This window comes from Leucopleurus acutus, assembly GCF_964270905.1.
Source record: "Leucopleurus acutus genome assembly, chromosome: 13".
NCBI lineage: Eukaryota > Metazoa > Chordata > Mammalia > Artiodactyla > Delphinidae > Leucopleurus > Leucopleurus acutus.
In genome coordinates, this window is record NC_139155.1 from 73,990,443 (window position 1) to 74,017,644 (window position 27,202).

At 47.5% G+C, this 27,202-nt stretch overlaps 2 protein-coding genes across 2 annotated transcripts in view; both read left to right on the forward strand.

The window, feature by feature from the left end:
- The first annotated feature begins 652 nt into the window (after positions 1 to 652).
- Positions 653 to 4,828, forward strand: RPLP0 (ribosomal protein lateral stalk subunit P0). Its single transcript, XM_082852877.1, has 8 exons — positions 653 to 671; positions 930 to 1,031; positions 1,999 to 2,174; positions 2,287 to 2,374; positions 2,504 to 2,650; positions 2,745 to 2,930; positions 3,787 to 3,927; positions 4,593 to 4,828. The coding sequence occupies exons 2-8, from the start codon at positions 978 to 980 to the stop codon at positions 4,755 to 4,757; spliced, it is 957 nt and encodes a 318-aa protein (XP_082709003.1). The 5' UTR covers positions 653 to 671; positions 930 to 977; the 3' UTR covers positions 4,758 to 4,828.
- A 1,146-nt stretch (positions 4,829 to 5,974) lies between these two features.
- GCN1 (GCN1 activator of EIF2AK4) overlaps positions 5,975 to 27,202 on the forward strand; it is a gene marked incomplete at its 5' end in the record, with an annotated part of 57,218 nt that continues 35,990 nt past the window's right edge. Inside the window, 16 exons of the mRNA XM_082853506.1 lie at positions 5,975 to 5,992; positions 10,704 to 10,806; positions 14,124 to 14,187; positions 14,696 to 14,827; positions 15,310 to 15,418; positions 18,271 to 18,369; positions 18,460 to 18,594; positions 19,415 to 19,483; positions 19,613 to 19,721; positions 20,320 to 20,394; positions 20,647 to 20,775; positions 21,502 to 21,552; positions 21,828 to 21,926; positions 22,148 to 22,321; positions 24,266 to 24,418; positions 25,692 to 25,784. Coding sequence (XP_082709632.1) covers positions 5,975 to 5,992; positions 10,704 to 10,806; positions 14,124 to 14,187; positions 14,696 to 14,827; positions 15,310 to 15,418; positions 18,271 to 18,369; positions 18,460 to 18,594; positions 19,415 to 19,483; positions 19,613 to 19,721; positions 20,320 to 20,394; positions 20,647 to 20,775; positions 21,502 to 21,552; positions 21,828 to 21,926; positions 22,148 to 22,321; positions 24,266 to 24,418; positions 25,692 to 25,784 — 1,612 coding nt within the window. The remainder of the gene's footprint in view (positions 5,993 to 10,703; positions 10,807 to 14,123; positions 14,188 to 14,695; positions 14,828 to 15,309; positions 15,419 to 18,270; positions 18,370 to 18,459; positions 18,595 to 19,414; positions 19,484 to 19,612; positions 19,722 to 20,319; positions 20,395 to 20,646; positions 20,776 to 21,501; positions 21,553 to 21,827; positions 21,927 to 22,147; positions 22,322 to 24,265; positions 24,419 to 25,691; positions 25,785 to 27,202) is intronic.

Here is a 27,202-nt window from a genome sequence, read left to right on the forward strand (position 1 = left end):
GTGCAACATCATCCGGCTGGAAGGAAATGAATCAGTAGGCAAATCGGAGATTAGATTATAGGTGTGGAGGTGGGGAACAGATCATGTAGAACCTTGCAGGCTATTTAAGTTTTAGGCTTTTTACTGAGGGGAAAATGGGGAGCCTTCAAACAGTTCTGAGCAGATGAGGAAATGATCCGACTTAGGTTTTAAAGGATTCCTTTGTTTCGATAGGGAGAACAAACTGCAGAGGAGACAAGAGACCATTCTGTTTCTAAACCATGAGCAATTTTTTTTTTCCTTTTTTTTTTTTCATGAGCAATTATTTCTCAGCTCCACGTCATACTCTTTAGTTGCGACTTGACCGGAAGAAACGTGGACTCAGCTCGCAAACTCTAGCGCCTGCACGAGAGCGGCTCCAGCCCAGCAGAGGGAAGCAACTCTGTGAAAGGTCCTCCAACACACAGCAGTGCCCTCCTTTAACTACCTCGTTTAAAGGAAGCTTCCTGTTGGATGGAATGGCACCGATATCATCCAATGGTTGTCTGTATCAATCCGGCTCCTCCAGACAGACGTTGACCCCAGCCAATAGATGGGGGCGCTGTCCGCAGCTTTTAATTGGCTGCTTCGTTCACCTATAAAATATGCAAGCCGGCGCGAGGCCTTTCTCTCGTCAGGCGTCCTGGGGTGAGGTTCGTTCGTGACCTGCAGTCTCGCCCGGGACTGGCGGCGGGGAGGATGTGGTTCTTTGGGGGTTCTTTGGGGGGGGGACGCTTCGGGACTGCAGGGTCTGGGCCTGTTTGGTCTGGGCCGCGGCGGCGGCAAATGCAGGGCCGGGCCGGGGCGGCGGGCGCCCGCGCGTGGTCTGCTCCACGTGTGCCTTGGGCTTGGAGCCCGCCATGTCTTGGGGACTTGTGTCGGGGTGTCTTGAGCTCCCTTTTTCTCTTCAGTGACATCGTCTTTAAACCCTGCGTGGCAATCCCTGACGCACCGCAGTGATGCCCAGGGAAGACAGGGCGACCTGGAAGTCCAATTACTTCCTTAAGATCATCGTAAGTGCGGGGTGGGTCCCAGCCGCCCACCGTGCTGCTTCGGCCCCGGGCACTAACGGAGACAATCAGCAGCCATGTGCTGAGTGCCTATTACCACATTAGGTCGTTTTAGGCAAATCTCATTTAATCTTGCCAGTTTCCCGAGATGCGCGCCCTTTCTCCTCCCTTTGTTGCAGGTAAATAGGCTCAGGCACGTTAAGTGGCTCCTAGGGTAACAGCATTAACGCCCAGGTCTGTCGGCTTCCAAATAGCGCTCATCGTACTTTTACTCCCCTGCCTCCTTGTTTGGGAAGGTCTGAGGCAATGAGTGACTCATTATAAAGTCAAGTTGTTGCATATTCAGGTCCTATTAGTCAAGAAACTAAACTTTAAGTGAATGCTTTCTCTTGGATGGCCTTGAGTTGGGTCTTCCCCTGCCTAGAAATGCTAACCATGCTGCTCTTCAGGCATTAGGATGCGTTGTAGAGTTTAGTCCATTGTATTCTTCCCCATTCATTCAGGGATTCAGACTCACAAAAAACTTAAAAGAATTGTAAAATCATATACCCGCAACTTAGGTCCTACAAGCAATATTTTACTGTATTTGCTTTATGTTGTATTTTGAATAATTTAAATCTAATCTTACTTGGAAAAGTATTTTTTTTGTATTAATGCAGCTGATTTGGTGAAACAAACATGCTTCATGGTTGGGAAAAATTAAAAATGAAAGTTACAAGCAAAATTTTTTGATTGAATGTAGAAACATAATTTTTACCATTCATACTCAGCAAGCAAATCTTTGAAAATGTAGCGTTGTTTTAACTCGGGCAGCTGGCAGTAAGAGGAATTGTCCCAGTCTTTGAGACATTTCAAAAGCATAGAAGAAAGGGAGTGAGATGGAAAGCAGTTATTGTGGGATTTGGTTTCTATTAATCTCTTCCCTCTTTTGTCCTGTGAAACGTTGCTTGTTTGTGGCTTGTTTCTGTAGCAACTTCTGGATGATTATCCGAAATGCTTCATTGTGGGAGCAGACAATGTGGGCTCCAAGCAGATGCAGCAGATCCGCATGTCTCTCCGAGGGAAGGCCGTGGTACTGATGGGCAAAAATACAATGATGCGCAAGGCCATCCGAGGGCATCTGGAAAACAACCCAGCTTTGGAGAAGTCAGTTCATCCTCCTGGGCATCTTTATCCGCCCTTCTCAGTGTCCTCCTTCCTTTTCCTGGAGAAGAACGGTACTGAAAAGTGACTGTCTCCCATAAACTTCTCTTTGCAGACTGTTGCCTCACATCCGGGGGAACGTGGGCTTTGTGTTCACCAAGGAGGACCTCACTGAGATCAGGGACATGCTGCTGGCCAATAAGGTAAGGGGAGAATCAGGTTGGTTGGAGAGACCTTATTAATTTTGGCTCCGTAAAAGCAACAAAACTGACCGTTCTCAGGTTGTGTCTGTGGAGAGAAGACTTCTCACTGTTTCTCATTTTTTTGTTCAGGTGCCAGCTGCCGCCCGTGCTGGTGCCATAGCCCCATGCGAAGTCACTGTGCCTGCCCAGAACACTGGTCTGGGGCCTGAGAAGACCTCCTTCTTCCAGGCTTTAGGCATCACCACTAAAATCTCCAGGGGCACCATCGAAATCCTGGTGAGTGGACCTGGCTTGCCAGTGCTAGCCAGGCTCAGTTGCTGCCAACCTGCTGGATGTCCAGGTGTTAACTGCCAGCTCCCTTGTTCTTCAGAGTGATGTGCAGCTGATTAAGACTGGAGACAAAGTGGGAGCCAGTGAAGCCACGTTGCTGAACATGCTGAACATCTCCCCCTTCTCCTTTGGGCTGGTCATCCAGCAGGTGTTTGACAGTGGCAGCATCTATAACCCTGAAGTACTTGACATCACAGAGGAAACTCTGCATTCTCGCTTCCTGGAGGTACATGCTGTCCATTCCAGGCTCTTCTTGCATTAATAGTTGAGAGCGTGTCTAGCTTCAGACTGAATCCTGGCCATGCAGCTGACTAGCAGTGTAATAACCAGGGACAGTTGTTTAATCTGTACCTCAGTTTCCTTGTCTGTAAATGGCAATAACAATATAAGATTGTTGAAGGATAATGAATTTATGAATGTAAAGCCTTAGAACAGTGCTGGGCACATGGTAAAGGCTGTTATTCTAGGGTGTGCAGTAAGATGTGAGATTTTGAGTAGTGTCAGTGAGTCAAAAGACGAACGAGAAGATGAGATAGTTAATACATCAGTGTTGCCAAGTACCCTGTCTTGGGAAGATGGACTCTTTCAGGGACTGTTATTGCTTAGTTTTTGCCACTAATATATCCTCTAGTTAACAAATAAGGTGGTAGGAGATATAATTCCTTTTTTATTGGATGAACGGAACATTGCAATTATACATACTCTTAACTCCAGTTACTTTTGGAAATCTCACTAGTGAATGAAATTCACATCTGGAACTAATTTAATGTTTTTCTCTCTTGGAATGCAATGGTTATGTTAATAGTTCATATTTTCACAAGATGGTGGCTTTTGACGTAAATGCCACCATCATGGTATAGGGAACGCCCATGTTGAGAATAACAGCAAGAAGCATTTATAAATTATTGGGTCTGAATTTCCCTGCCAGAAGCATTTGGTGTGAGGTGAATTGTCCTGTGTGAGACTAATATACTAATCTAGCAAGTCTTGTTTGCTGTCGAGCTTTGCTTGGACTCAACAGCAAAGATATCACACCTGAAGTGTGATTTTTTTTTTTCTTTTTTTTTCCCTTCCTTCCACAGGGTGTCCGCAATGTTGCCAGCATATGTCTGCAGATTGGTTACCCAACTGTTGCATCTGTACCCCATTCTATCATCAGTGGGTACAAGCGGGTCCTGGCTTTGTCTGTGGAGACTGATTACACCTTCCCACTTGCTGAAAAGGTATAAAAAAAATCCACCAGGACCACAGCAGACCTGACAGTTATTAGCAGGAGGATAAATAGCTGCCCGTTAGTGTTTTTATAGTAGTGTTTTATGTAGCAGATACATTTTTAAGAGTATAGAAACCCTAGGGGACTCGTTCCAGGGCTCCCCACGGACACCAAATCCATGGGTGCTCAAGTCCCTTGTATAAAATGGTGTTATGTTAAATAATATTTCTAGGTTACTTACAATACCTAATACAATGTGAATGCTATGTAAATGGTTGTAAATACAATGTAAATAACTGCCCCCGTGCAGAAAATTCAGGTTTTGCTTTTCGGAAATTTTTTAATTTTTTTGATCAGCAGTTGGTTCAGTCTGTGAATGTGAAACCTCTGGATACAGAGGGCCAACTGTATACTTGAGGTTGGGAGGCAGGGGAGGCGTGTTCGCGACTTTAGAAATTACAAGAGACTTAAAGGGGGCTTAGTTAACAGGTAAGAGCTGGGCCTAAGATCACCAGGCTATACCCAAGCTGTCCTGTCTGGTCACTTCGAGAATAAGATTTCACTGATACGGAAATTGGTCCTTAAAACTTTTGAGCTCTGCAGAGGCTGAAGGGTTGTGGGTAGTAGGGGGTGTAGACGGACTATTTTGACCATGAACTTTTCCCCTTGCTTTAGGTCAAGGCCTTCTTGGCTGATCCATCTGCATTTGTGGCTGCTGCCCCTGTGGCAGCTGCCAGCACTGCTGCTCCTGCTGCTGCTGCTGCAGCCCCAGCCAAGGTTGAAGCAAAGGAAGAGTCGGAGGAGTCGGATGAGGACATGGGATTTGGTCTCTTTGACTAATCACCAAAAAGCAGCCAACTCAGCCGGCTTTATTTGTGAAACAAGGAAATAAAGGCTTACTTCTCTTACAAGTCTCTGGATTTTTCATTTTGTGCATTTTGAGGTTATAGTTCTGTGTGCTAGAAACTGAAGCCATGGTAAAATCATAGAGCTTTATTTGGAGTTGACATTTGGTGTCCTCTTTGTAAGTGAAGGACTGCTCTCCTAGCATCCTGTACTTTTTGTGGACCCAGCTTTAATTGTATTCTTATTAAATAGAATTGATTCCATGACCATCAGGCCACTATGCTGGGTCACTCCAAGATACTTTGAGTAGGTGTCATATTGAGATAAGCACTGGATGAGTGCTGCCAGAGTTTTTCAAACTGGGTGGTGATGTGATTAATGATGAGTTTAGTGGTGACCGTTATTTAAGGAGATAGAACAGCTGATGCTGTAGGTGTTGTGAATCTTAGGTTTCACTTATCGATTTGCACTGGGTCACCCAGTAATGTGCTAGTTGTAACCAGGACTCAAAAGTTTTGAAAGCCGTTGCTAACAGGGACAACTGAGCTGTGCAGACCGTATTTGAACTAGTTACAGAGTTGGCAGGTCTGCATGCTGAATAAAACTTAAGCAACTGGACCATGAGGCCCACTACCTGCAGCCTCCCACCCTGTGACCTTGTCTTAAGGAGCTGTCCCTGGGCAGGCTTTTCTCTCAGCTCCAGAGTCCTCCCCTGACTGCCAGGTATACCCCTGTTTTTAAACCCTCACATTGTCCACCGCTGGGGTACAAACTCTTAATAGGATAAGACACGAGTTGGCTGCCTGCCTTTTAGCGAGCTCAGTTCCTGTTATCAAGGGAACTCCTCTAGGAAGCATCTAGGACACACTTCTGTAAAATGGTTTTCACGCAGGAGAGGCTCACACGGGGGTGTCTGGGCCGGACCTGCGTACTCGTGGGTCGATGTCTGCAGGGCGGTCGCGCCGCGTTACAAACCTTCAGGGACCCCCGTCTCCCACGAGGCCGGGCTGAGAAAGGCCCTGGGGAGGAGACCTTGATAGTCCCCGGCGCTCACCCCGGTACCCAGTCCAGTTTCCCGCCTCGAAGCCCAGGCTGCCGCGGCCGCCATCCGGCCCCGGGCCCCAACACTATCCCGGCCTCACTCTGCGGTGTGGGCCCGCGCTGTGACCCGGAAGCGCTCCGGAAGCGGTTCCGGAGTCAGCGCCGGCAGGATGGCGGCGGACACGCAGGTGAGGTGGGCGGCTGCGAGGCCAACGCGGCCAGCGACGGGGCGCGGACGGCGGCGGTCGGGCAGGACCGCTAGTGCCGCTGGCGTAGGGGGCCGGGGGCCGGGGGCCGGCGGCTGCGGAGGGCGCGGTCCAGGGGCCGCTTTGGGCCGGTCGTTCCCGGACCCGGCTTCGTCCCGGCTCCCGGCCCGGGTGGCGCGGACCGGCCGCGGGCTCGAGGAATCAGGGACTCCGGCCTCGGCGGCTGGAACCCGTCGGGCCCTCCCCGGTTCCGGAGTTACCGAAGTTCCTCTTTCAAGGAGTCTCTGCTCCATTTCTCCGAAGCCCTCCAGCAGTGAGCCCCGGCCAACGCCAACTCCCTCTTAAACTCTGTGTTCAGCAAATATTTCTCAAGCACCTACTATGTGCCCGGATTTATAGCATATTCTTTGGATTCATACAGATCTGAGTTGGAGTCTTGGTCAGTTTCAGTTTCTCTGAGACGCTGGGCAAGTTTCTTAACCCTGCCAATTCTCAGTCTTTTCATCCATAAAATGGGGCTAAACTAGTACCTGTCGTGTAGGGTTGTTGTGAGGAGTCAGTGAAAGAAAGTAGGACTCCATGTTGATGGTTGTTATTAGGTGCAGCGTTAGATAAAAGAACTGTCATAATTCAGGGAGAGTCTTGTCACCTTGAGTGTTATTACCTGTGAAGTGCCTCATAGTTAAGGGAAGAGCTGGGGAAGGCCTTTTTCCTCCACCCCATCCTCCTTTTAGCCGTGTTTTAGGGTGAAAAGACAATATTATGGGAAAAGGAAATGGGTCTCTAAAGGACAGCATGGCTCACTTGGGTATCAGGGTGAGGAGATTAATTGATTTTGATAGGGAGGACCTGAGGCCAGAGAGTGACTCCTTAACCTGAGCATTCAAAAGATGCGAATTGGGCTTCCCTGGTGGCACAGTGGTTGCGAATCCGCTTGCCGATGCAGGGAACACGGGTTCGTGCCCCGGTCCGGGAAGATCCCATATGCCGCGGAGCGGCTGGGCCCGTGAGCCATGGCCGCTGAGCTTGCGCGTCCGTGAGCCTGTGCTCCGCAGCGGGAGGGGCCGTGACGGTGAGAGGCCCGCGTACCGCAAACAAAACAAAACAAAAAAAAGATGCGAATTGCGAGTTTCCTGTGCAAGGGACGGGCTGGTAGTTGTTTTTTTTTTTTAATATTTATTTATTTAGGCGGCGCCGGGTTTTAGTTTCGGCATGTGGACTTCTTAGTTGAGGCTCGCATGTGGGGACCTAGTTCCCGACCAGGGAACGAACCCGGGCCCCCTGCATTGGGAGCGTAGTCTTACTCACTGGACCACCAGGGAAGTCCCAGGGGGCTGGTAATTTGTTCCAAGTTTGTTATAGTGAATCCTGGAAAGAAAAGCATAGTCTCCTGGGTATTTTGAAAAGGGTTGGGAGAATACACGCTGACTGTGTAACATTAAAACTCAAATGCAAAACAAAAAATCTCTCCAGTGCTGTGTTGTTCAGTATGGTAGCTAGTTAATTAATAGGCAAGCGGCTACTTAAGTTAGCTAAAATTAAATGAAATTAAAAATTCAGTTATTCGGTTGCACTAGCCACATTTCAGTGCACCGGTAGCCATATGTGGCTGGTGACTACTGCATTGTACAGTGCAGAAGAACATTTCCATCAACACAGAAAGTTCTACTGGACGGTGCTCCTCTAGAGAGAAACCTGTGAACATTTAAGCTCTTTGCATCTGATCTCACCAGCAAATGACTTCTCTGAAGGATCTTCCTCAGTTTTATTCTGACAGGATCCCAAGTGGGTAACATTCATTTTCTGATTAAGAAAAAGAAGAGCCTTGAACCTGAAAGGCTCTTTCATCTTTGGGGGAGAAACTATAGCCAGGAATTTAATATTAGCATGGAAAAACAACTATGTGAGAATTTTAGGTAAAGGGTGGATTATATATATGCATCTATTTTTGCTATCTCCTCCAGCGTCACTAAAACTAGTAAAGAGTTGGGAAAAAAAAAGAGAATTGGAAGAATGGGGAGCAGACAATAGCAGCAAACTTTTGGAAGCTAGAAAGTGATAAGTGGTAAAGGGCTCAGCAGACCCAAGGGAAATGAATCCTAAGCCAAGTTAAGAAAGCTGAGAACCAACCTGATTTACGTTGCAGAATCTCTGACAGCTGGGAATTGGTGGTATCAGCTAACCTCTGGAAGTGAGGGTGAGTGGGGAGGGGCTAAGTTAGGAGGATTGGTTGAAAGCCCTTTTCAGATGCAGTCAGAGCCCCAGCTTCCTTTCTCCATCTTGGGAAAAGCCTGAAAGTTTTCTCTCTGGAGAAAACTTGTTCTGTAAAACAGGACCACACAAAAGTGTGGGAGGTCCAATATCCACGGAAATCATCAACAAAATAATTCAACATACTTTCTGCGAACGGAAGCATGTGTTTTCAGATCAAAAATGCTCAGTACAATGGATGAAAACAGACTCACAACAAAGCACATTAATGTGAAATTTTAGAACCTTGGACACAAAAAGAAGATCTTAGAAACTTCCAGGGGGGAAAATCAGGTCTCAGACAAAGGATCAAGAACCAGAATGGCGTTGGGTTTCCCAGCAGTAATGAAAGCTAGAACTCAGTGAAGAAAGGTCTTCAGTATTCTAGGAAAACTTCAACCTAGAATTCTGTACCCAGACAAACTTCAGGTAGGAGGCCAAAACATTTTCAAACTTGCAAGGACTTCACGAGATGGAGGATGTACTTTACCCAAACACAAGAAAGAGTACATTTTCAGGGTGATAGAGTCCCAGCTGTAGGAGATCACCCACCAAATTGGGGCAGGTAGGAAAGCACTGGGAGAGGCTTCTTCAGGAAAATGGAATTTGGTAGAATACCTGGTCTGCCTAAATGTATTGAGATTTAGACAAGTGGCAGAAAGTTTGAGATTGAATTATTAATTAGAACAGATAAAACAAGGCAAACTGATGTGAGGAGGGAATGGGCATTGGGAGCCTTTATTTAACTCCAGGGTTAATTTTAAAAAAGCTGTGCAAGAGAGTAAACAGTTTATTAAATGGAAATTGAATACCATTTGCATATAATGTAAACACTGAATTACTGGGCTAACCCATATTATGAAACAAAGGAATTGTGTCAGGGATATGGGGAGGGTCTCCGGTAGGGTTGAAGAGGGAGAGAGGTCTTTGGTAGAAAGGCAGAAGTAGCAGCACAAGCAAATTATTTAGAGATATGGCGATAACTACCAAAATAATGAGCCAATATTGGTGAAAGAGATTGTCCTTGTGTGTGAGGGCATGCGACTGATTTTTAGAGCAAACCTCCCAGAACTTTTTGACTCTTTAATTACATACGTGAATGACTATAAAAACAAGAGACAATATTAAAACAAATAATTTGTGTAGAAGACAGTTTTGGACATGATTTTATTCATTGCTAATAGAATTATAGCAGGGATTTATCTGTAAGAAGAACTCAGTATTACTTTCTCTCTCTATGCACCCTTGAGTCTTATTCTACTAATAAGGCCTGTCCGTGAAATACCCTCAAAAGAAAAAGAGGGCGGGTGTTACCCACTTGGGTCTTATTATGCCCTGCTCAACTGCTCATGTATCTACAACCTGCCTGCTTTGTAGCCTGTAGAATATTGTTCAGGAGCCAGATTTTCAGGAATATTTGCAAACTGCCCCTCTTTCTAGGTCTTATGCTTATGTTCCTGTGCAGGGGTTGCAGTTGTGGTAACATGGATGGTGGTTGAAAGCTAAGGACTTGTTAGCATCAGTTTTTAGACCTGTTGGTTTCAGGTTTAGTTTCAGAAATGCAGGTGCTGTGGCCCACAGGTTCAGTCTGAGCAGTGGCTTCTTCTCTGGGAGTTGGTTTCTTCATCACCTGTGAAATGGGGATATGGTGCCTGTCTGGAAGGCTTGCTGGTAGTAGTAGCTGATTTTGTGCTCAGGATGAGAGGTAAATGCTCTACATACACTGTCTCATTTAGTCTCTGTTTAACAGTCATGAGGTAGGTGCTGTTGCCTGTATAGATGGGGAATCAGAGGGTCAAGGAAATGATATAATTTGACTGAGTTTCCACAGCTGGTAGGAGGCAGAGCTGGGATTCAATTTCTTGACCTTTTACCCGCTAGCCAACTGTGTTTATGAGTTGCCAGGATACTCCTTCTTATGGGAGGTTTACAAGAGATAATATAAAGGGAACATACCTGGCATTTAGTAGGCCCTTCCTAGATTTTGCATAGTTTGGAAGGGATATTTTCTGTCCTGAGGTCTTTGCCTTTGACCTTGCCTCTTTTTGTCCACGTTTAAATGAGGTATACTGAGTGGCTGACTGGTTGGGTTAAAAGCAGTACATCTCACTCAACTGGGGGTGATTGTGTCCCCCAGGAGATGTTTGACAATGTCTGGAAACAGTTGGGGTTGCCGCAGCTGTGGTGGGAGGATGGGGTGCTGCTACTGGTGTCCATTGGGTAGAGGCCAGAAACGCTGCTTGAAATCCTACGATGTATAAAGGCAGCCCCCAAAGTCAGGAGTGTGGAGGTTGAGAAACCCTGGGTTAGAGAGAGCTTCACTGAGTTCTGCACCTCCCACAGCTTGCTTGCTCTCTCTGTTTCCGCCCCCCCTCCCCCCGGCCCGGGCAATGTTTTGTAGTTTGACTGCTGAAATTTTTCTCTGTGGGCTTGGTCTTCACAGGTTTCTGAGACACTAAAGCGTTTTGCAGGGAAGGTGACAACAGCCAGTGTGAAGGAACGGAGAGAGATCCTCAGTGATCTGGGGAAATGTATTGCTGGAAAAGGTATTTTTTTTTCATTTCATTGATTTCATTTCAAACTAAATTGGGTTCTCTGCTTAGAACCATGGCCTTCTTTTCCCCTCACAGCAACTTCTGTCTTCACTGTCAGTATTTGCTTGTTATAATCTGCACTGAAGCAGTTGGGTTGGTGGAGAGTTTATCCTTCTAGGCGCCAAACCTTTTTACCAGTTTTAACCATTTTGATTGGAAATAGTTCTAAAAGATACCAGCAGTCTTTCTTAAGTGATTTATTGGATGGAAAAACATTTTCTTTATGACCGGGGGCACCATTTTTCCCAGTCAGTGTTCCGTGAAAACAAGCAAGATGGTATCAAGTGATTGGCTAGTAAAGGATTCCAAGATCATGTAAGTTTGTGAGATGTCACATTTTATTTCTTTTATTTTTTAATTTATTTTATTTATTTTTGGCTGTGTTGGGTCATCGTTGCCGCGCGTGGGCTTTCTCTAGTTGCGGCTAGTGGGGGGCTACTCTTCGTTGCGGTGCGTGGGCTTCTCACTGCGGTGGCATCTTTTGTCGCGCAGCGCGGGCTCTAGGCGCACAGTCTTCAGTAGTTGTGGCTAGCGGGCTCTAGAGCGCAGGCTCAGTAGTTGCTCCACAGCATGTGGGATCTTCCCAAACCAGGGCTCGAACCCTTGTCCCCTGCATTGGCAGGCGGATTCTTAACCACTGCGCCGCCAGGGAAGCCCAGATGTCACATTTTAATCCAGTGTTTCCTTGAACCTCATTTTTGCCAAAAACCTGTTCAGGGTCTGGGCACCACATTTTGGGAAATGCTGAGCACATGTAGTTACCCTGATTCTGTACCATAACCCGAGTCTCTTGCTGCAAATTATGGGGCATGTATAAGACTAGTGTGCCTTCAACCAATAAATGTTCATTAGTTTTGAGTTTCCTTTTGGTGTGTTTTTACTATACAGCATTGGTTCTCAGAATGTGGTCCCTAGACCAGCAGTATCAGCATCACCTCAAAACTTGTTTGAGATACAAATTCTCAGCTCCACCCCAGAGACGCAGATTCCCCAAAACCCTGCAGGTAGAACCCAGAGTCTGTGTTTTAACAAGCCCGCAGGTGATTCCTGTGTTTGCTGCAGTTTGAGAACCATGGCGGTATAGAATTGGGTCTCCGTTTCTGTCAGCTTTCACTTGTTGTTAGGAAAAAGCCTACTTCCTACCACCCTCTCACCCCCATTCTCATTCGCTGCTTCTGATCTACTGTTGCCTGGTTACATACCCAAGCTTGTTAAAGTAGTGTGTAAATTAAGTAAATTGCTGTTTGTGAGCTTCTGAGAGATTCTCCTGTGGATCAGAACTTTAGCATATGAGTGTTATGGCACCTTCAAAAGTCTTTCTGGTCACTTCTGAACAGAGTTCTAGTTAGAAAAGGCTGCCATGTGATAGATGCTAGCTGGACTCCCTGCTAAGTAACAGCTGAATACTACACTTTTCCCCATTTTGTGGAGTAAGGAGTTCGACATATGTGGGTGAAGTTTATGAACTACTCAGGGCCTTTTCAGGGTGATTCTATTCTTCAGTCACCCTGAAATTCTACAATTCAGGGTGAATTACGTTTGTAAAATGTTTAGTAGTCTTTGATATACAAGTTGATTGGGGGAAGTTAACCTCCCATATGAAATTGTTAATTCTCAATTTCCTGATTTTGAGTCTAAGGAGGAGTCATTGCATAGTGGTAACTCTTCTGGCCTCTCCTTTTGTTAGGGTAGCAAGCAGGTCACCAGGAGAGTTCATCAGAGGTGGTGCAGTGGTGCAAAGTGTTTTCTGCCAGGGCGAGGAGTTGAAGTCTTCCTCAGAGCTGTCGATGCGGATGGTCGGCCTGGCTCAGCCCAGTCTGGCCCTGAGGCCTCTGATGCTCTCCGCAGTTCTGCCTCGCTGTACTTGAAGCCTGAGACTCTGAGGCGGTGTCTGCTGTGCCTGTTCTTTCCAGTCACAGGCGTCTAGTGCAGAGTCAGAGGTGAAGGGCTCTGCGTTCTAGCCATGGCTCTGCCGCTTACAGGCTGTGGGACCCGGTTCAGGTTACTTAACCTGTGAGCCTGTCTCCTGGGAGTGAGGAGTGAATGAGAACACATGGGGACGGTGCTTGACTCGGTGCCTGGCTATGGTCAACGCCCAGTGTCTATTAGCTGTTATTACTACTGTTCTCTTAGCCACAACCTGTTCCTGGCTCCAGTCACTCTTTTCCTCCGTTACTGAGGTAGCCTCAAATCAGATGGACCAATACCAGGCTCAGGGCCCTGGGGGAGCTGGGTGCCCGCCCCTCCTTCATTCCCCATGCCCCCATCGTTCGGGTGCCTGAAGTGTGAGGCCCTGTGCAAGCCCTTTGTGGGCCTCCTGCTCTCGGTGCCTCCCACGCTGGTCAGTCTGACACTCAGCGTACATTTCCCCCGTCACACCCTCCCCTCTTTGTCTGTGGGCTTCAGTCTGGCATGCAGAACCTGTCACAGGTTGGCTCTCCGTTATTGAGCACTATTGTTTCACTAGTTTCTCTTTCACTCAGCTGGCGTGCTTGGTTTTTCATGCCTTGGTTTCTTCATCTTAAAAATGAGCTCAATTGCAGTACCCACCTTACAGGAATTGAGTTAATGTATATAAAATGCTTAGAGCAGGGCCTGGTGCCTCATGAGCACTGGTTAAGTGTCGGGTGTTGTTATTCCTCCTCCTCCTCACGCGCCCTGCACAGGCATTGTGCCTTCTTATCCCGTGCACTTCTGCTCATGTTGTTAACACCACTCTGCATGCAGGCCCCTCTTTCCGTTTGTCCACAGCCTACTCATCTGTTAGGCCAAGCTTCTGTGTCCTTAAAATCTTCAGAAACCTCTCTGTTATAGGTGTTCTTCTCTTTTCTGATCCCTCATAGTACTTAAGTTTTGTCCTATGTTTTAAAACCAATTATTAGAATGTACATAAAGAAAAGTACACATATCATAAGTGAACAGGTCGCTGAATTATCACAAACTAAACACAGCCATGTAACCAGCACCCGGATCAAGAAGCAGAACATTTCCTGTACTCTAGCACCTCCACTCGAAAGCATGTTAAATTTCGAGGGCACTTGTCTTGCCTTAGTTTCATTCATTTAACAGATGTTTGTCCGAGAGCCTTCCCGTGCTAGATGTTTCTTTAGAGTCCTATTTTGTCATTACTTTTTCCTGTTGGGAACTCTATCTCAAACGCCCGGGGAGTGTCCAGTGGGCAGAGGTCATGTCAGCAGAATGCCTGGCTCGAGCAGATGCCCAGGAAGTAGATTTTATTTTATTAACCCCTGTGTAATCTTTGGTTTTAGATCTGCCAGAGGGAGCAGTGAAAGGCCTCTGCAAATTATTCTGCTTGACTCTGCATCGATACAGGTGAGTCCCGATCAAAGGCCCAGTGTCCAGAGCAGTTTGTGCAGAAATGTGGTATAGGGTAGTGGTTAGAGCCCAGGCTTTGGAGCCAGACTGCCTGGGTCCTGCACAAGTTACTGAACCTCTCTGTGCCTCAGTTTCCTCATCTGCAGAACAGGGATGTTGCTTTTACCTACCTCATAGGTGGTTGTCAGTAAGAGTCAGGTTCTTGGAACGTTGCTTGCCACGTTGAGTGCTCAGTCTCTATGCTGGCACTGGTCATGTGTGTAAAAGCACTTGGCCTAGTTTGAGGCCTATAGTAAGTGTTCCCTAAAGGCTCATTTGCCCTTATTAGATGCTTCCAGAACTCTCAGATGAGGTAGATTTATCCAGTTACTTCCTAATCCCATCATCTATGACCCACTGGAATACAGTGCAGTCTAATTTTCCTGAGAAAGACCAGGCTTGGCCTAAGCCCCCCACCCCTGCCTCGAGTCCACATGTTCACCTTCCCCTTCTTTCCTCCTCCTAGAGATGCAGCCTCACGCAGGGCTCTGCAGGCAGCAATCCAGCAGTTGGCTGAGGCCCAGCCAGAAGCCACTGCTAAGAACCTTCTGCACTCTCTGCAGTCTTCAGGCATTGGCTCCAAAGCAGGTGTCCCCAGGTAAGAGGTAAAGGTGGCGGCCCACTGGGGGTTGGTGGAGTCCTACTCGTGAGAAGCCGGTGCAGATGAGCAGGCGTGAACATGCCTGCCCCTTTCCCCTTTGCAACTCTGAGGGGTGCTGGCAATCTGCCTTCTGTATGGACGGAGAAGCCAAGATGTCAGGCCCAGCGGAGAAACCACTTTCCTGAGGAACAGGGTTGGGAAACCAGTGGAAGTAAGGCCATTTTAAGGAGAAACCAAATGCCCACTAGGCACTGAATGGAGGAAACCATCCTTTTGATTTATAGTTGTGAGTGCTAAGAGGTGGGAGTTCGGCACTCCTTGTCCTGAGTTGTCACAGATGATTTGTGGGGAACAAGTTTCCGGTTCCAGTTAGGTCAGTGGAGGGTCTTGCATAGCAGGCAAGGCCTTGCGATGAGCATTCGTCCTCAAGATGGAGGCTGCTGCTCTGACCTCATCCCTCCCCTCCCCTCCCCTTTCAGTAAGAGCAGTGGCTCGGCTGCCTTGCTGGCCCTGTCCTGGACCTGCCTACTGGTGCGCATTGTCTTTCCCTCGAGAGCCAAGCGGCAAGGAGACATCTGGAGCAAACTGGTAGGTTCCCCGGGTCTTTGCAGTCGTGCCGGTCAGCTCTTTGCACAGAGTTGGGACATGTTTAAGCACCTTCTCTGGCCAGTGCTCTTAGTGCTGGGTGACCAGGCACTTTGAGTTACCCTGAGGTGTGTGACTTTGGTGGATGGGCATGAGTGCAGCATAATAACATTCGTCTATTTATCAAATATCTTTGAGCTTTCCTGGGTCAGGCATGGTGCTAGGCCCTGGGAATACAGTGATGAGCAAGAGAAACGTGGTCCCTGCCTTCATGGCATGTGAGAAAGACGTGACAGGCCAGAATGGGGAAGATAGGCAGAAAACAAGTAACCCAGAAAATACCAATTCTTTCCTCCCGTTCTATGCCTGCTCCTTCCACATTCCCTATCTTGCCTTTCAGCATGTCTGCTAACCAGAGATGGCCCAATAGGCCAGGTTGGGAGATTCTTTTGAATGTCTAGATATGCTTAGTGGAGGGCAAGAGGGATGGTCTTACGGTTTAACAAAAAAGGAGTCTGAGGATCTTGGTATGGATTTGACTCTTGGCCATGAGATTTGGCCAGATACCTAATTTCGGAGCCCATTTCCCATTGCTGCAAAAATGGGGAAAAGTACCACTCACCCATCCGCCTCAAAGAGTTGCCATGGAGATGGGCTCAGAAGAGGTGTGAAAGGGCTGTAGAAACTTACAGAGGGCTGTGCAGGTAAATGAGGAGTGAGCCTCTGCCTGACACAGCCAGCTTGTAAGACTTATTGAGGCCTCATCCCTGGGAGCTTATCCAGCATACTTCTGGGGATGACCATAGATTGGCCATCAGCAGTTGATGGAAGGATAAGAACACTGAAACCTCACAGGTAGTGGATATGCTGGAAAACCACCTTCGGAGTGTGGGTTCCATTGTTACCAAAAGGCCTTCTTGTAAGATGGTTTATCATGGGCTCCCTCACTAGCATGTCTCCAATGAATTCTTATAACCGTTATCCAAGGTAAGTCAGTGTGGGTTAGTGAGGGGGACGGGTCAACCCCGGAGTTGTGTTTATGGGACAGGATGCATCAGGAACTTGAAACCGTGGTGGTGGTTTCTGTGTCTTGAATCTGGGTTTTTCCTTTGCTCATTGCTGATGTTGACTATACACATAGGAGTAGTTCATTCAGTCCCTTAAGTATTTGTTGAGGGCCCCCTGCGTGTCAGGTGCTGTTCGAGGAGCTGAGGCTGAAACAGGGGACAGGTGAGAGGACCTTACTTTCTCATAGCTTTCAGTTGTGGGGAGAGGGTGGACACAAACAGGTCCACATATAAATGACAAGGTGTAGAGTCGTGCAGCAGAAAAGCAGGCAGGAGGATAGAGAGAGTGGGTGGACGGTGATGGTGGGAGGAAGGCCTTTGGAGGAGGTACCATTTGAGCAGGGACCTGAAGGATATGAAAGAAAAAACCATGCCCAGATTATGGGTTAGAACGTTCCAGGAAGAAAGAACAGCAATATAGTTCTGAATGTGATATCAGCAAGCTTAAAAAGCTATTTTAATAATAATTTTTTAAAAAAGGTTCAGTATTCAACAGGTGTAGAATGATATACCAGTTTCCTTCCCACCCCTTCCCTAGCCATCTCGGTCCCCCTCTATTACTAGTTTCTTATGTAGTAGAGGTATTCTCTGTGTATATGACTAAATAGACCTTTTTATACAAGTGGTAGCATACAAACTTTTTTCTTTTGCCTTGTGTTTTTTTCCTTAACTGGATTTAGATTTGTTCCAGAGTATTATGTAGAGTTTCTCATTCTTTATGACTATTTACTAATCCTTTGAGTGGATGTACCACGGTATAGATATAACTAGTTCCCTGTTTATGACCACTTATGTTGTTATAGTCTTTTGTTATAAAAAATTGTTGCCATGAATAACTTTGTACATCTGCCATTTTGTACACATGCAAATGGAATTTGGCAGACTTCTTAAGCATGCCTTTTTTCTCAGGGTGGCAGTCCACTGCTCACCAGTGACCTTGGGTGTTCGTGGCACATACAGTCTCTGTGAGGCTTTTTTTTTTTTTTTTTTTTGCGGTACGCGGGCCTCTCACTGTTGTGGCCTCTCCCGTTGCGGGGAACAGGCTCCGGATGTGCAGGCTCAGCGGCCATGGCTCACGGGCCCAGCCGCTCCGCGGCATGTAGGATCTTCCCGGACCAGGGCACGGACCTGTGTCCCCTGCATCGGCAGGCGGACTCTCAACCACTGCGCCACCAGGGAAGCCCTGTGAAGCTTTTTAATTGAGCACCTATTAGGTGCTTCACTCTGGGTTGGATAGTGGGCCCCCCTGCAGGCAGGATCAGCATATCAGTGTTCACTTCTGTATCCACAGTGCCTAGCATAGTGCCTGCCACTTCATCAGCGTTCATTGCTTGTAGAATTAATGAAGGAATAGTCAAGGCAGATGAAGAAATATATGAAACAGAATGCTTATCCTTTTCCCACATGGCACTTAACCTTCCTGGAATTATGTATTCATTTGTGTTTATTTGTTTAGTATCTTTTTCTCCCTCTGGACTATGAGGTGCATGAAAGCAAGGACCGTGTCTGTCTTATTCTCCAGGTGTTTTCATTGTCCGACTCATAGTAGGTGCTCAACAAATACTTATTAAGAAGTGCTTGAGTGAACAGATGTAAATCCAGGACAGGGTTAAGTGGCGGGGGGCAGGGGGTGGAGGGAAGAGGATCTGGCTGGAATTGAGTGGGAGAGGCCTGGCGGAGATGACCTCAGGTTCTGGCGGGCCTGACGAAGGTCTTGGGCAGGCTATGAGGGCCATGGGATCTCCGCTCCCATTTTACGTCCGGACCTGAGCCTCCCTGTCCCTGCAGGTAGAGGTGCAGTGCCTGCTCCTGCTGGAGGTGCTAGGCGGCTCCCACAAGCACGCCGTGGATGGTGCTGTGAAGAAGCTCACCAAACTATGGAAAGAGGTGACAGGAGGCAGCAGGGTGGCGGTCATTTCTTCTTCCGTACCACCTCCACTGCCGTCTGATACACCTGCTTTACCCATTCCTCTTCAGAACCCGGGACTGGTGGAACAATACTTGTCAGCCATTCTCAGCCTAGAACCCAACCAGAACTATGCAGCTATGCTGGGGCTGCTGGTGCAGTTCTGCACGAGCCACAAGGAGATGGACGTGGTCAATCGGCACAAGGCAAGTGGACTCTCTGGAGGGAAGGAGGGGGAGCTTGTTTTGCCCTGGTGGCCCCCAGCTGCTGGCCTTATCTGAAGTTTGTTGGTTTTCTCACCTGAGACCCCGGCCTTTCATGGTGATATATGAACTTTGAGGAGCTGGAAAGTTTCCCCTCCAGTTGTGGCTTGGGATGGATCCTGCCATAGTTAACGGGATGATGATTTGCCTGTTCATGCAGTCATTTATTCACCCACACTGAGCATCTGCCTTGTGCCAAGCTCTGTGCCAGGTGTTGGGGATGCAGCAGTGCGTGAGGGAGCTGTGATCCCTTCCCGGGCGGGACTGAATCTGAGGAGGCTGCCGTTAGACATATCGTCATCTCATTATCTCTGTGAGACACGCTGCAAAGGAAAAGCGCAAGAGGCTGTGATACTCTGGTTGGGACTTGTCTTAGGCTGTGGGTCAGGGAACACATCTCTAATGAAGGAACTTAAAGGGTGAATAGGCGTTAACAAGGTCAAGAGGGGAGGAAGGGCATTTTGGGCAGAGAAAGCAGCATGTGGGCAGGAATGTAGAGGAGGCAAAGTGCGGTTGGAGGGGCACGTGGGTGTCTGGGTGAAAGAGGGTAGCAGGTAGGCCTGTGAGCCATGCCAAGGACTTGGACTTGCTCCTAGGAGCCATGGAAAGCTGTGGAAGGCTTTTAGATGGGGAATGGAGTGATCACTGGGATCTTCATGCTTGACACCATGACATTTGGGGCACTGATTGGTATTTTTTAGAAGCAGTCCCACAAGAGGGATCTCAGAACGTCAGGGTCTAACCAGGTCTCTGTATTCCCTAGAGTGCCCTGCTGGATTTTTATGTGAAGAACATCTTGATGAGCAAAGTAAAGCCTCAGAAGTATCTGTTGGTGAGTGTGAGGTGGCCCTTACTCACCTGGGCAAGCTAAATCCCATTTTAAATTCTGTGATTCAGAACCATCCTTTATTCTTGGTCTGTTCCCACGAAGGCTGGGTGCCTGACCCCTTTCTCTTTGTAGGATAACTGTGCCCCTCTGCTCCGATACATGTCCCACTCAGAGTTTAAGGATCTGATATTGCCCACCATACAGAAGTCCTTACTGAGGAGTCCAGAGAATGTTCTTGAAAGTAGGTTCCTGCCAGACAGGATGGGGGGAGGGAGATGAAGTTGCCTGATAAGCCGGGTCCCCACTACTTGGCAGCAGGAAGTGCTTGGGGCGGGGGGAGATGTATTCACTGTTTACCTCATTGGGCCCTTGGGAGAGAGATCAGGGACCCTTTTGAGAGTATGTTGAAAGTAATGGGCCCTCTTGCTGGAAGAATGCACAAAAGTATACCCACTTAAAATACTGCATACATTTTTAGAGGTCTAAGAACCTTCCGGAAACCAGGTTAAGAACCTCTGCTCTAGACAGTTTGACCTTGGTGTGGAGGTGGCACTTGAAACCATAGGATATGAGAGTTGAGTCTCTGTCTCTTTTTATCTTGGTAAGAGGTGTGGGTGGAATGTCGGAGGGGCAGTTTTTTGCTGATTGGGATGGGGCAGTATACAGCTTTACAGCAGAGCTGTGGGACAAAGGTGTGACCACCATGTGACCATACAGAGATGAAGAGTGGTCATGTCCTATGTGTCTACACAGCAGGCCTGAGCATTGGCTGGGGAGTCAGGCAGAAACGGGCATTTCCCCTGGAGGCCAACATGATGCGTGCTTTCTGTCCCCCTCAGCTATCTCCAGTCTGTTGGCATCAGTGACTCTCGATCTCAGCCATTATGCCCTGGACATCGTGAAAGGACTGGCTGGTGAGTGTCCCAACCCCTCTCCAGCCCCTGGAATGGCACCTTGGGCTTCGGTTGTACTTATCCCTATTGTACAAAAAGGGGTAGGAGACAGCTCAGTTTAGAAATAAACTACAGTTGTGTAGTTTCTTTCCTGAGATCCTTTATAATGGGAACACAGAGCCAGGATTGAAGAGTTGGGAGCAGGGAAGACAAAGATGAGAGCCTGGCTACCCAGCTCTCAGCAGCTTCTGAGTTGGGGCTCTCCGTGTCCAGGCCAGCTGAAGTCCAACAGCCCCCGCCTGATGGATGAAGCCGTGCTGGCGCTGCAGAACCTGGTCCGCCAGTGCAGTGACTCCTCGGCGATGGAAGCCCTGGCCAGGCACCTGTTTGCTATCCTCGGAGGTGGGCAAGTCCTTCCCGGGCATGCAGATGGCCAAGGTGTGGCCTCTGGCATTCCTTGGGCACCGGGACCTGTTCGGGGCTTGGTGCTCTGAGTTTGCTTGTGTCAAGAATGAACAGAAAGAAGCATGTGCAGATCAGTGTGGATGGGGGTGATCTCAGTTTTAAGCATAGGCATTGTCGTTTGCATAGGGGGAAAAAATAGAGGGAAATACACCAAAATGTTAATAATATTTTAGGTAGTGGGAACATGGGTGATTTTTAGATGTTGCTTTTTTTTTTTTTTTTTTTTTTTTTGGTACGCGGGCCTCTCACTGCTGTGGCCTCTCCCGTTGCGGAGCACAGGCTCCGGACGCGCAGGCCCAGCGGCCATGGCTCACGGGCCCAGCCGCTCCGCGGCATGTGGGATCCTCCCAGACCGGGGCACGAACCCATGTCCCCTGCAACGGCAGGTGGACTCCCAACCACTGCGCCACCAGGGAAGCCCCTAGATGTTGCTTTTATATTTTTTCTATTTGTCACATTTTCTGCAAGAACATATTATTTATTTCTTTAGTTAGAAAAAAAAAAAAAAGCCAGTACATGTGATGTTAAGCCCAGCTACATGATAGAAAGGCTGCTTCTGGAATCAGAAACTGTATCTTGATGTCACACACATGACTACCTTATTCACCCCCTTGGGAAATGTGGCAGATGTGAATTTTGAATCTTTGCTATCTCTCCTCTCAGGCTCGGAAGGAAAACTAACTATTGTAGCCCAGAAGATGAGCGTCCTCTCAGGTACAGAATTTCTCTACGGGTAGTAGGAAGTGTAGTAGTAGTAGTGTAACGTAACTGTTAGGTAAGGTGAGTCCGTTGGATCTTGACACCTCTGACAGTTTTGGACATCCCAGTCTTCCGTAAAAGGCAGGACGTCTGATGGGGGATTGAGTGGGGGGTCAGTCATGGCCAGAGGAGAGGCATGGCTGCTGGGGAGGTGGGCAGTGACAGGAGGACTGGTGTGTTGGCAGTTTTGTGCTGATGAGGGGCTGAGCAGGGAATCCCCTGCCTTCCAGGGATCGGGAGTGTCAGTCATCACGTGGTGGCCGGGCCTTCCAGTCAAGTCCTGAGTGGGACCGTGGCTGAGCTGTTCATCCCCTTCCTCCAGCAAGAAGGTAATTGTGCACCATGGTGAGGGTGCAGCCTGGACCCATCCTTGACCCCCGGTTTTCACAGTTGGAGCCTGCCATGAACCCCTTCTGAGGGCCCTGCTTCCTCTCCCTGAAGCATCACTGCTTCCTCTCCCTTTACTCCTACTTGCTTTCGCATGCAACTGGCAGTGATGTGATGTGGGTCTAAGACATAGGGCTGACTGGACTTCTGCTTCTTGCCCTAGTTCACGAAGGCACCTTGGTGCACGCCACCTCTGTCCTGGCTCTCTGGTGTAACCGGTTCTCCACAGAAGTGCCCAAGAAGCTCACTGAATGGTTCAAGAAAGCCTTCAGCCTTAAAACCTCCACCTCTGCAGTGAGGCATGCCTATCTGCAGTGCATGTTGGTCTGCTTCCGAGGTGAGATGCTTCCCTCACAGAGGTGATCGAGGTGATCTTCAGGGCGTCATCACCGTTCCAGGCTTTCCCTTTCGGTCCAGCTTTTTTTGCATCATTTCCTCCTGAGCCACTGGGAGCATCTAGCTTAGTCATCCATAAAGCCTAGAACCAGAGCCCAGTCTTCACAACAGTTTCTGGCTTCTCCTCCTTATCAGACCTTCAGAATACAAAGCTTTATTCAGAGAGGAGCCACAACCAGAACCTGTCACTCTGTTTTCTGAAATCATGGAGAAATGATTCTGATAAGACTGATTTATAAGGTGTAAATTATATAATCTTTACACTGGACCTATTAGAAACAACAACTGCCCTCGCTTCAGTGCTAACAAACCTGTCATTTGGGCCTGAGCATCTACCTCCTTCCCAAGCACAGCGAGGGGAAACTTCAAATCTGTAGGAGCTTGATCCCCAAAGCAAAAATCTCTAATATTGATGTCCACCTCTGAGATGGGCTCATATTTCACTTAAAGTTTAAACTTATGATGACTGGGTTTAAAAAAATGTTTAGGACGGGCTTCCCTGGTGGCGCAGTGGTTGAGAGTCCGCCTGCCGATGCAGGGGACACGGGTTCGTGCCCCGGTGCGGGAAGATCCCACATGCCGCGGAGCGGCTGGGCCCGTGAGCCATGGCCGCTGAGCCTGCGTGTCCGGAGGCTGTGCTCCGCAACGGGAGAGGCCACAACAGTGAGAGACCTGCGTACCGCAAAAAAAAAAAAAAAAAAAAAAAAAAAAAATGTTTAGGAGACTCCAGAGCTGCCCCTAGAGAGGTGACCCCCTTCTGTACAGTGTCTGTACTTGTGTATCAGTTTGCAGTTTTGCTGCACTGATTGAACTTGATTTTAGATTGAGTTCTAAATAGCCAAGTCTTGGTTTAACCTAGTCTCTTTAGCTTGAGCTGCTTCTGCTTAATACTTTAAAAACAATCATAAAATAAACCTTTAAAATATACATTTCTTGGATTCAAATTCATGGCATCATCCAAATGAAATACTTGTTTCACTGTGAAATACTCTATATACCAATTTAGTAATTAAGAAAACATGGGTTGGGACTTCCCTGGTGGTTCAGTGGTTAAGACGCCATGCTCCCAATGCAGGGGGCCCGGATTTGATCCCTGGTCGAGGAACTAAGATCCCACATACTGCAACTAAGCCTGTGCACTGCAATGAAGACCCAGTGCAGCCTAAATAAATTATACATACATACATACATACACACACATACGTGGGTTTAGCTATAGTTTTAGTAGGTTTCTACTTTTTTTTTTTTTTTTTTTTTTTTGCGCGGTGCACAGGCCTCTCACTGTTGTGGCCTCTCCCGTGCGGAGCACAGTCTCCGGACGCTCAGGCTCAGTGGTCATGGCTCACGAGCCCAGCCGCTCCGCCGCATGTGGGATCTTCCCGGACCGGGGCACGAATCCATGTCCCCTGCATCGGCAGGCGGACTCTCAACCACTGTGCCACCAGGGAAGCCCTCTACTTTTTTTTTTTTTGAACAGAGTTTAGTTCATAGGTCAGCAGATTGGTTCTGGTTTTGGGATTTGGGTCTGGAGGTTGTCTGGTGTGGGAGAAGAGCCCCAGAGAGAAATTAGTCAACTTGAGGTTTGCCCTGGCTCTCCCTCAACCAGCTGTGTGGCCTTGGGCAACTCACTTCACCTCTCTTGGTCTGTTTCCTTATCCATCAAGTGAATACCTGGACTATTGGACTAGTAAGGACCCTTCTAGCTCTAGCTTTATGGTTGTAGAGTTTGATTTAAGTCCTAGATTTTACTTCCACTTATTTGAGATATTTGAAAGGTAACTGAAGGGTGTTAACCATTCAGACATGGGTGAATAACTCCTTTCTCAAGTAATCTTGCCTCCTTGCGATTGGGGTGTTCTGTAAGGTGCTGGTCCTATCTCCACAGGTGACACACTGTTGCAGGCCCTGGACTTGTTGCCCTTGCTCATCCAGACAGTGGAGAAGGCAGCCTCCCAAAGCACTCAGGTTCCCGTAGTCACCGAAGGGGTCGCTGCTGCCTTGCTGCTCTCAAAGCTTTCGATGGCTGACTCACAGGCTGGTAAGAGTCCAGAGATGTCCAGGATGCTAGCAGACAAGGGCCTCTTTCAGAGTCCTTGGGAGGAGTGCCTTGATATTTAGGATTTTACAGGATTAGCTTGGCCACTTACCACACTGGGCAGTCGTAGGGCCACTTGTCACCTGCAGGGATGAATTTTATCTACAAGCCCCTGTCCTGGAGCATTGGAGCAACATGGCAAAGGAGGACAGTGACAGAGTCCCCTGGCTGCACTCCCACTGCACAGTGCAACGCTGAGGCTCATCCCTGCAGATGATAAGTGGGACGTTGTTTTTAATTGGTTATACATTTATAGGGTATAACATTAAAAGCTTCGCCTTAGCCATCCTGTCTTCCAGCCACTAAGTTTCCCTCCTTGGATAGTATTATCCAGTTTCGTGTCTAGAGATGATCAATGTGTAATTGCCGAAACATGCTGGGTGACATACTATACATGCCATATTGCGTACTGAACACATCTTGGAAAAGATTCCAAAATCAGTACAACAAAAAGAGCTTTCCTTTTTTTGTGGCTACACGGTATTCTGTGCTTATTTAGTCTACATCCTACTCTGCATGGGGACATAGCTGAACTTATTCCTGTGGTTAGAAATGGAGTTCAGCTCTTTTCATATATATTATTGTGTGCCATCTGACTATATACCAAGGCACTGGGCTACTTCTGTGGCGGGGAGGCAGAATGTGACCCTGTTTCAGCAAATTTTAAGCTGCTTTACTCTACTGGGAGAGAGGATATGCAAAAGTTATCTGTTGTTTAAGGCAAAATGTGGCATAAGAGCAGTTTTGAAGGAGGGATTTCTTTTAGTTTAGGGGTTGGGTGTCAGGAAAAGCTTCATGAAGGAGGGAGCATTTGAACTAGGGCCCTGAGGGCTAGAAGGGTTTTCACTAGCTGGCCCAGCGTGAGTTCAAATGAGGGAAGGGCGGGGAAAGCACCACATGTGGACCTCAAGTAGTTCAGCCTGGCACCTGGAACAGGTGGGAATTCCAGGTGGGAAGCAGCTCATCTGGGCTCCTGTGGGCTGCAGAGAACCACCAAAGCTTTTCATATAGGCAATGCCACCTGAAGAACCGGTTAGTTCTCGGAACCGGAGGACAGTGAGCCTGGGAGTGACCCGCCCCCGCTGAGGGAGAACTCCTGCCTGCTGCAACAGCGGAGAGTCTGTCAGCAAAGCCAGCCCCCGCAGCTTCAGCATGGCGGGGACTAGCCCTGGCATGTGGGGGGCTGTGTGGTAGAGTGACCTTTTGTTTCTTGCAGAGGCCAAACTGAGCAGTTTCTGGCAGCTAATTTTGGATGAGAAGAAGCAGGTTTTCACTTCTGACAAATTCCTGCTCATGGCTTCAGAGGATGGTGAGTCACTACCCCCTTAGTTGAAGTCGAGTTTGGGGCTGAGTCTCTGGTGGGTCTTCAGAGAGGATCCTTCTCTGACTGCCTGTTGTTTTGACCAGACAGCTCAGCAAAAACCTGGAGCAGAGTGATCTGGCCAACAGCTCAGCTTTTGTGGGAATGAATGTACTCCTGTGGGATGTGGAAGGCTAGGGAAATGGGAGGGAAGTGGGAGATTTGTGGAGACAGCACTCTAATAGTTGTGGAGCTGTGATATTAGGTGTAATTATAGTTGACTGGGTAATTGGTGCTGTCGTAGAGGTTTTTGTGCACTGAGAGGCAGCTGAGAAGCTCTGGCGAAGTGTGGCTGGCTCCACCCACACCAGGAGATAGAAGAACTACTGGTTTCTATCTTGGCAGAGAAGGAACAGTTGATCTTTAAATGTATGTTTAAAATTCTAGGTTGCCTTAGAAGTATCTGCCGCTAATTGGTGATTGGAAAAGCCTTTTGACTGACAAATCACAACATTCTCTTAATGAGCTACAACTGTTAGTCACTTCCTGATGTTTAAAAAATGTTTCGCTAATTTTTGAATAGGAGATATATTCACATAATACAAAAAAAAAAAAAAAGACCCAAGAGAGTCTATACTGAAAGTTATACCCTTGCTTTGATCTCTAGCCACACAGTGTCCCTGGCCGTGGAGAACCAATTTTATCAGCTTCTTGTGTATCTTTGATATTTTATATTTATACCAATAAATAACCTTATGTATCAGTTCTCTACCTTTTTTACACAAGTGTTAATATTCCTACTGTACGCATTGTGCTGTCTAGATTTGGAAATAATTTCACGTCAGTATATAATGAGCACTCTCATTCTTTTTTAGAACTGCATAGTAATTAAAAAAAATTATTTTATTGAAGTATAGTTGGATTTACAATGTGTTAATTTCTACTGTACAGCAAAGTGATTCAGTTACACGTATATATACATTCTTTTTCATATTCTGTTATGGTTTATCACAGGATATTGAATATACTTTTGCTTGTTCCAAAATACACGTGTGCCTACGGAGAACAATATGGAGGTTGCTTAAAAAACTAAAAATAGAACTACCACACGACCCAGCAATCCCACTACTGGGCATATACCCTGAGAAAACCATAATTCAAAAAGAGTCATGTACCACAATGTTCATTGCAGCTCTGTTTACAATAGCCAGGACGTGGAAGCAACCTAAGTGTCCATCAACAGATGAATGGATAAAGAAGATGTGGCACATTATATACGATGGAATGTTACTCAGCCATAACCAGAAACGAAATTGAGTTATTTGCAGTGAGGTAGATGGACCTAGAGTCTGTCATACGGAGTAAAGTAAGTCAGGCAGAGAAAAACAAATACCGTATGCTAACACATATATATGGAATGTAAAAAA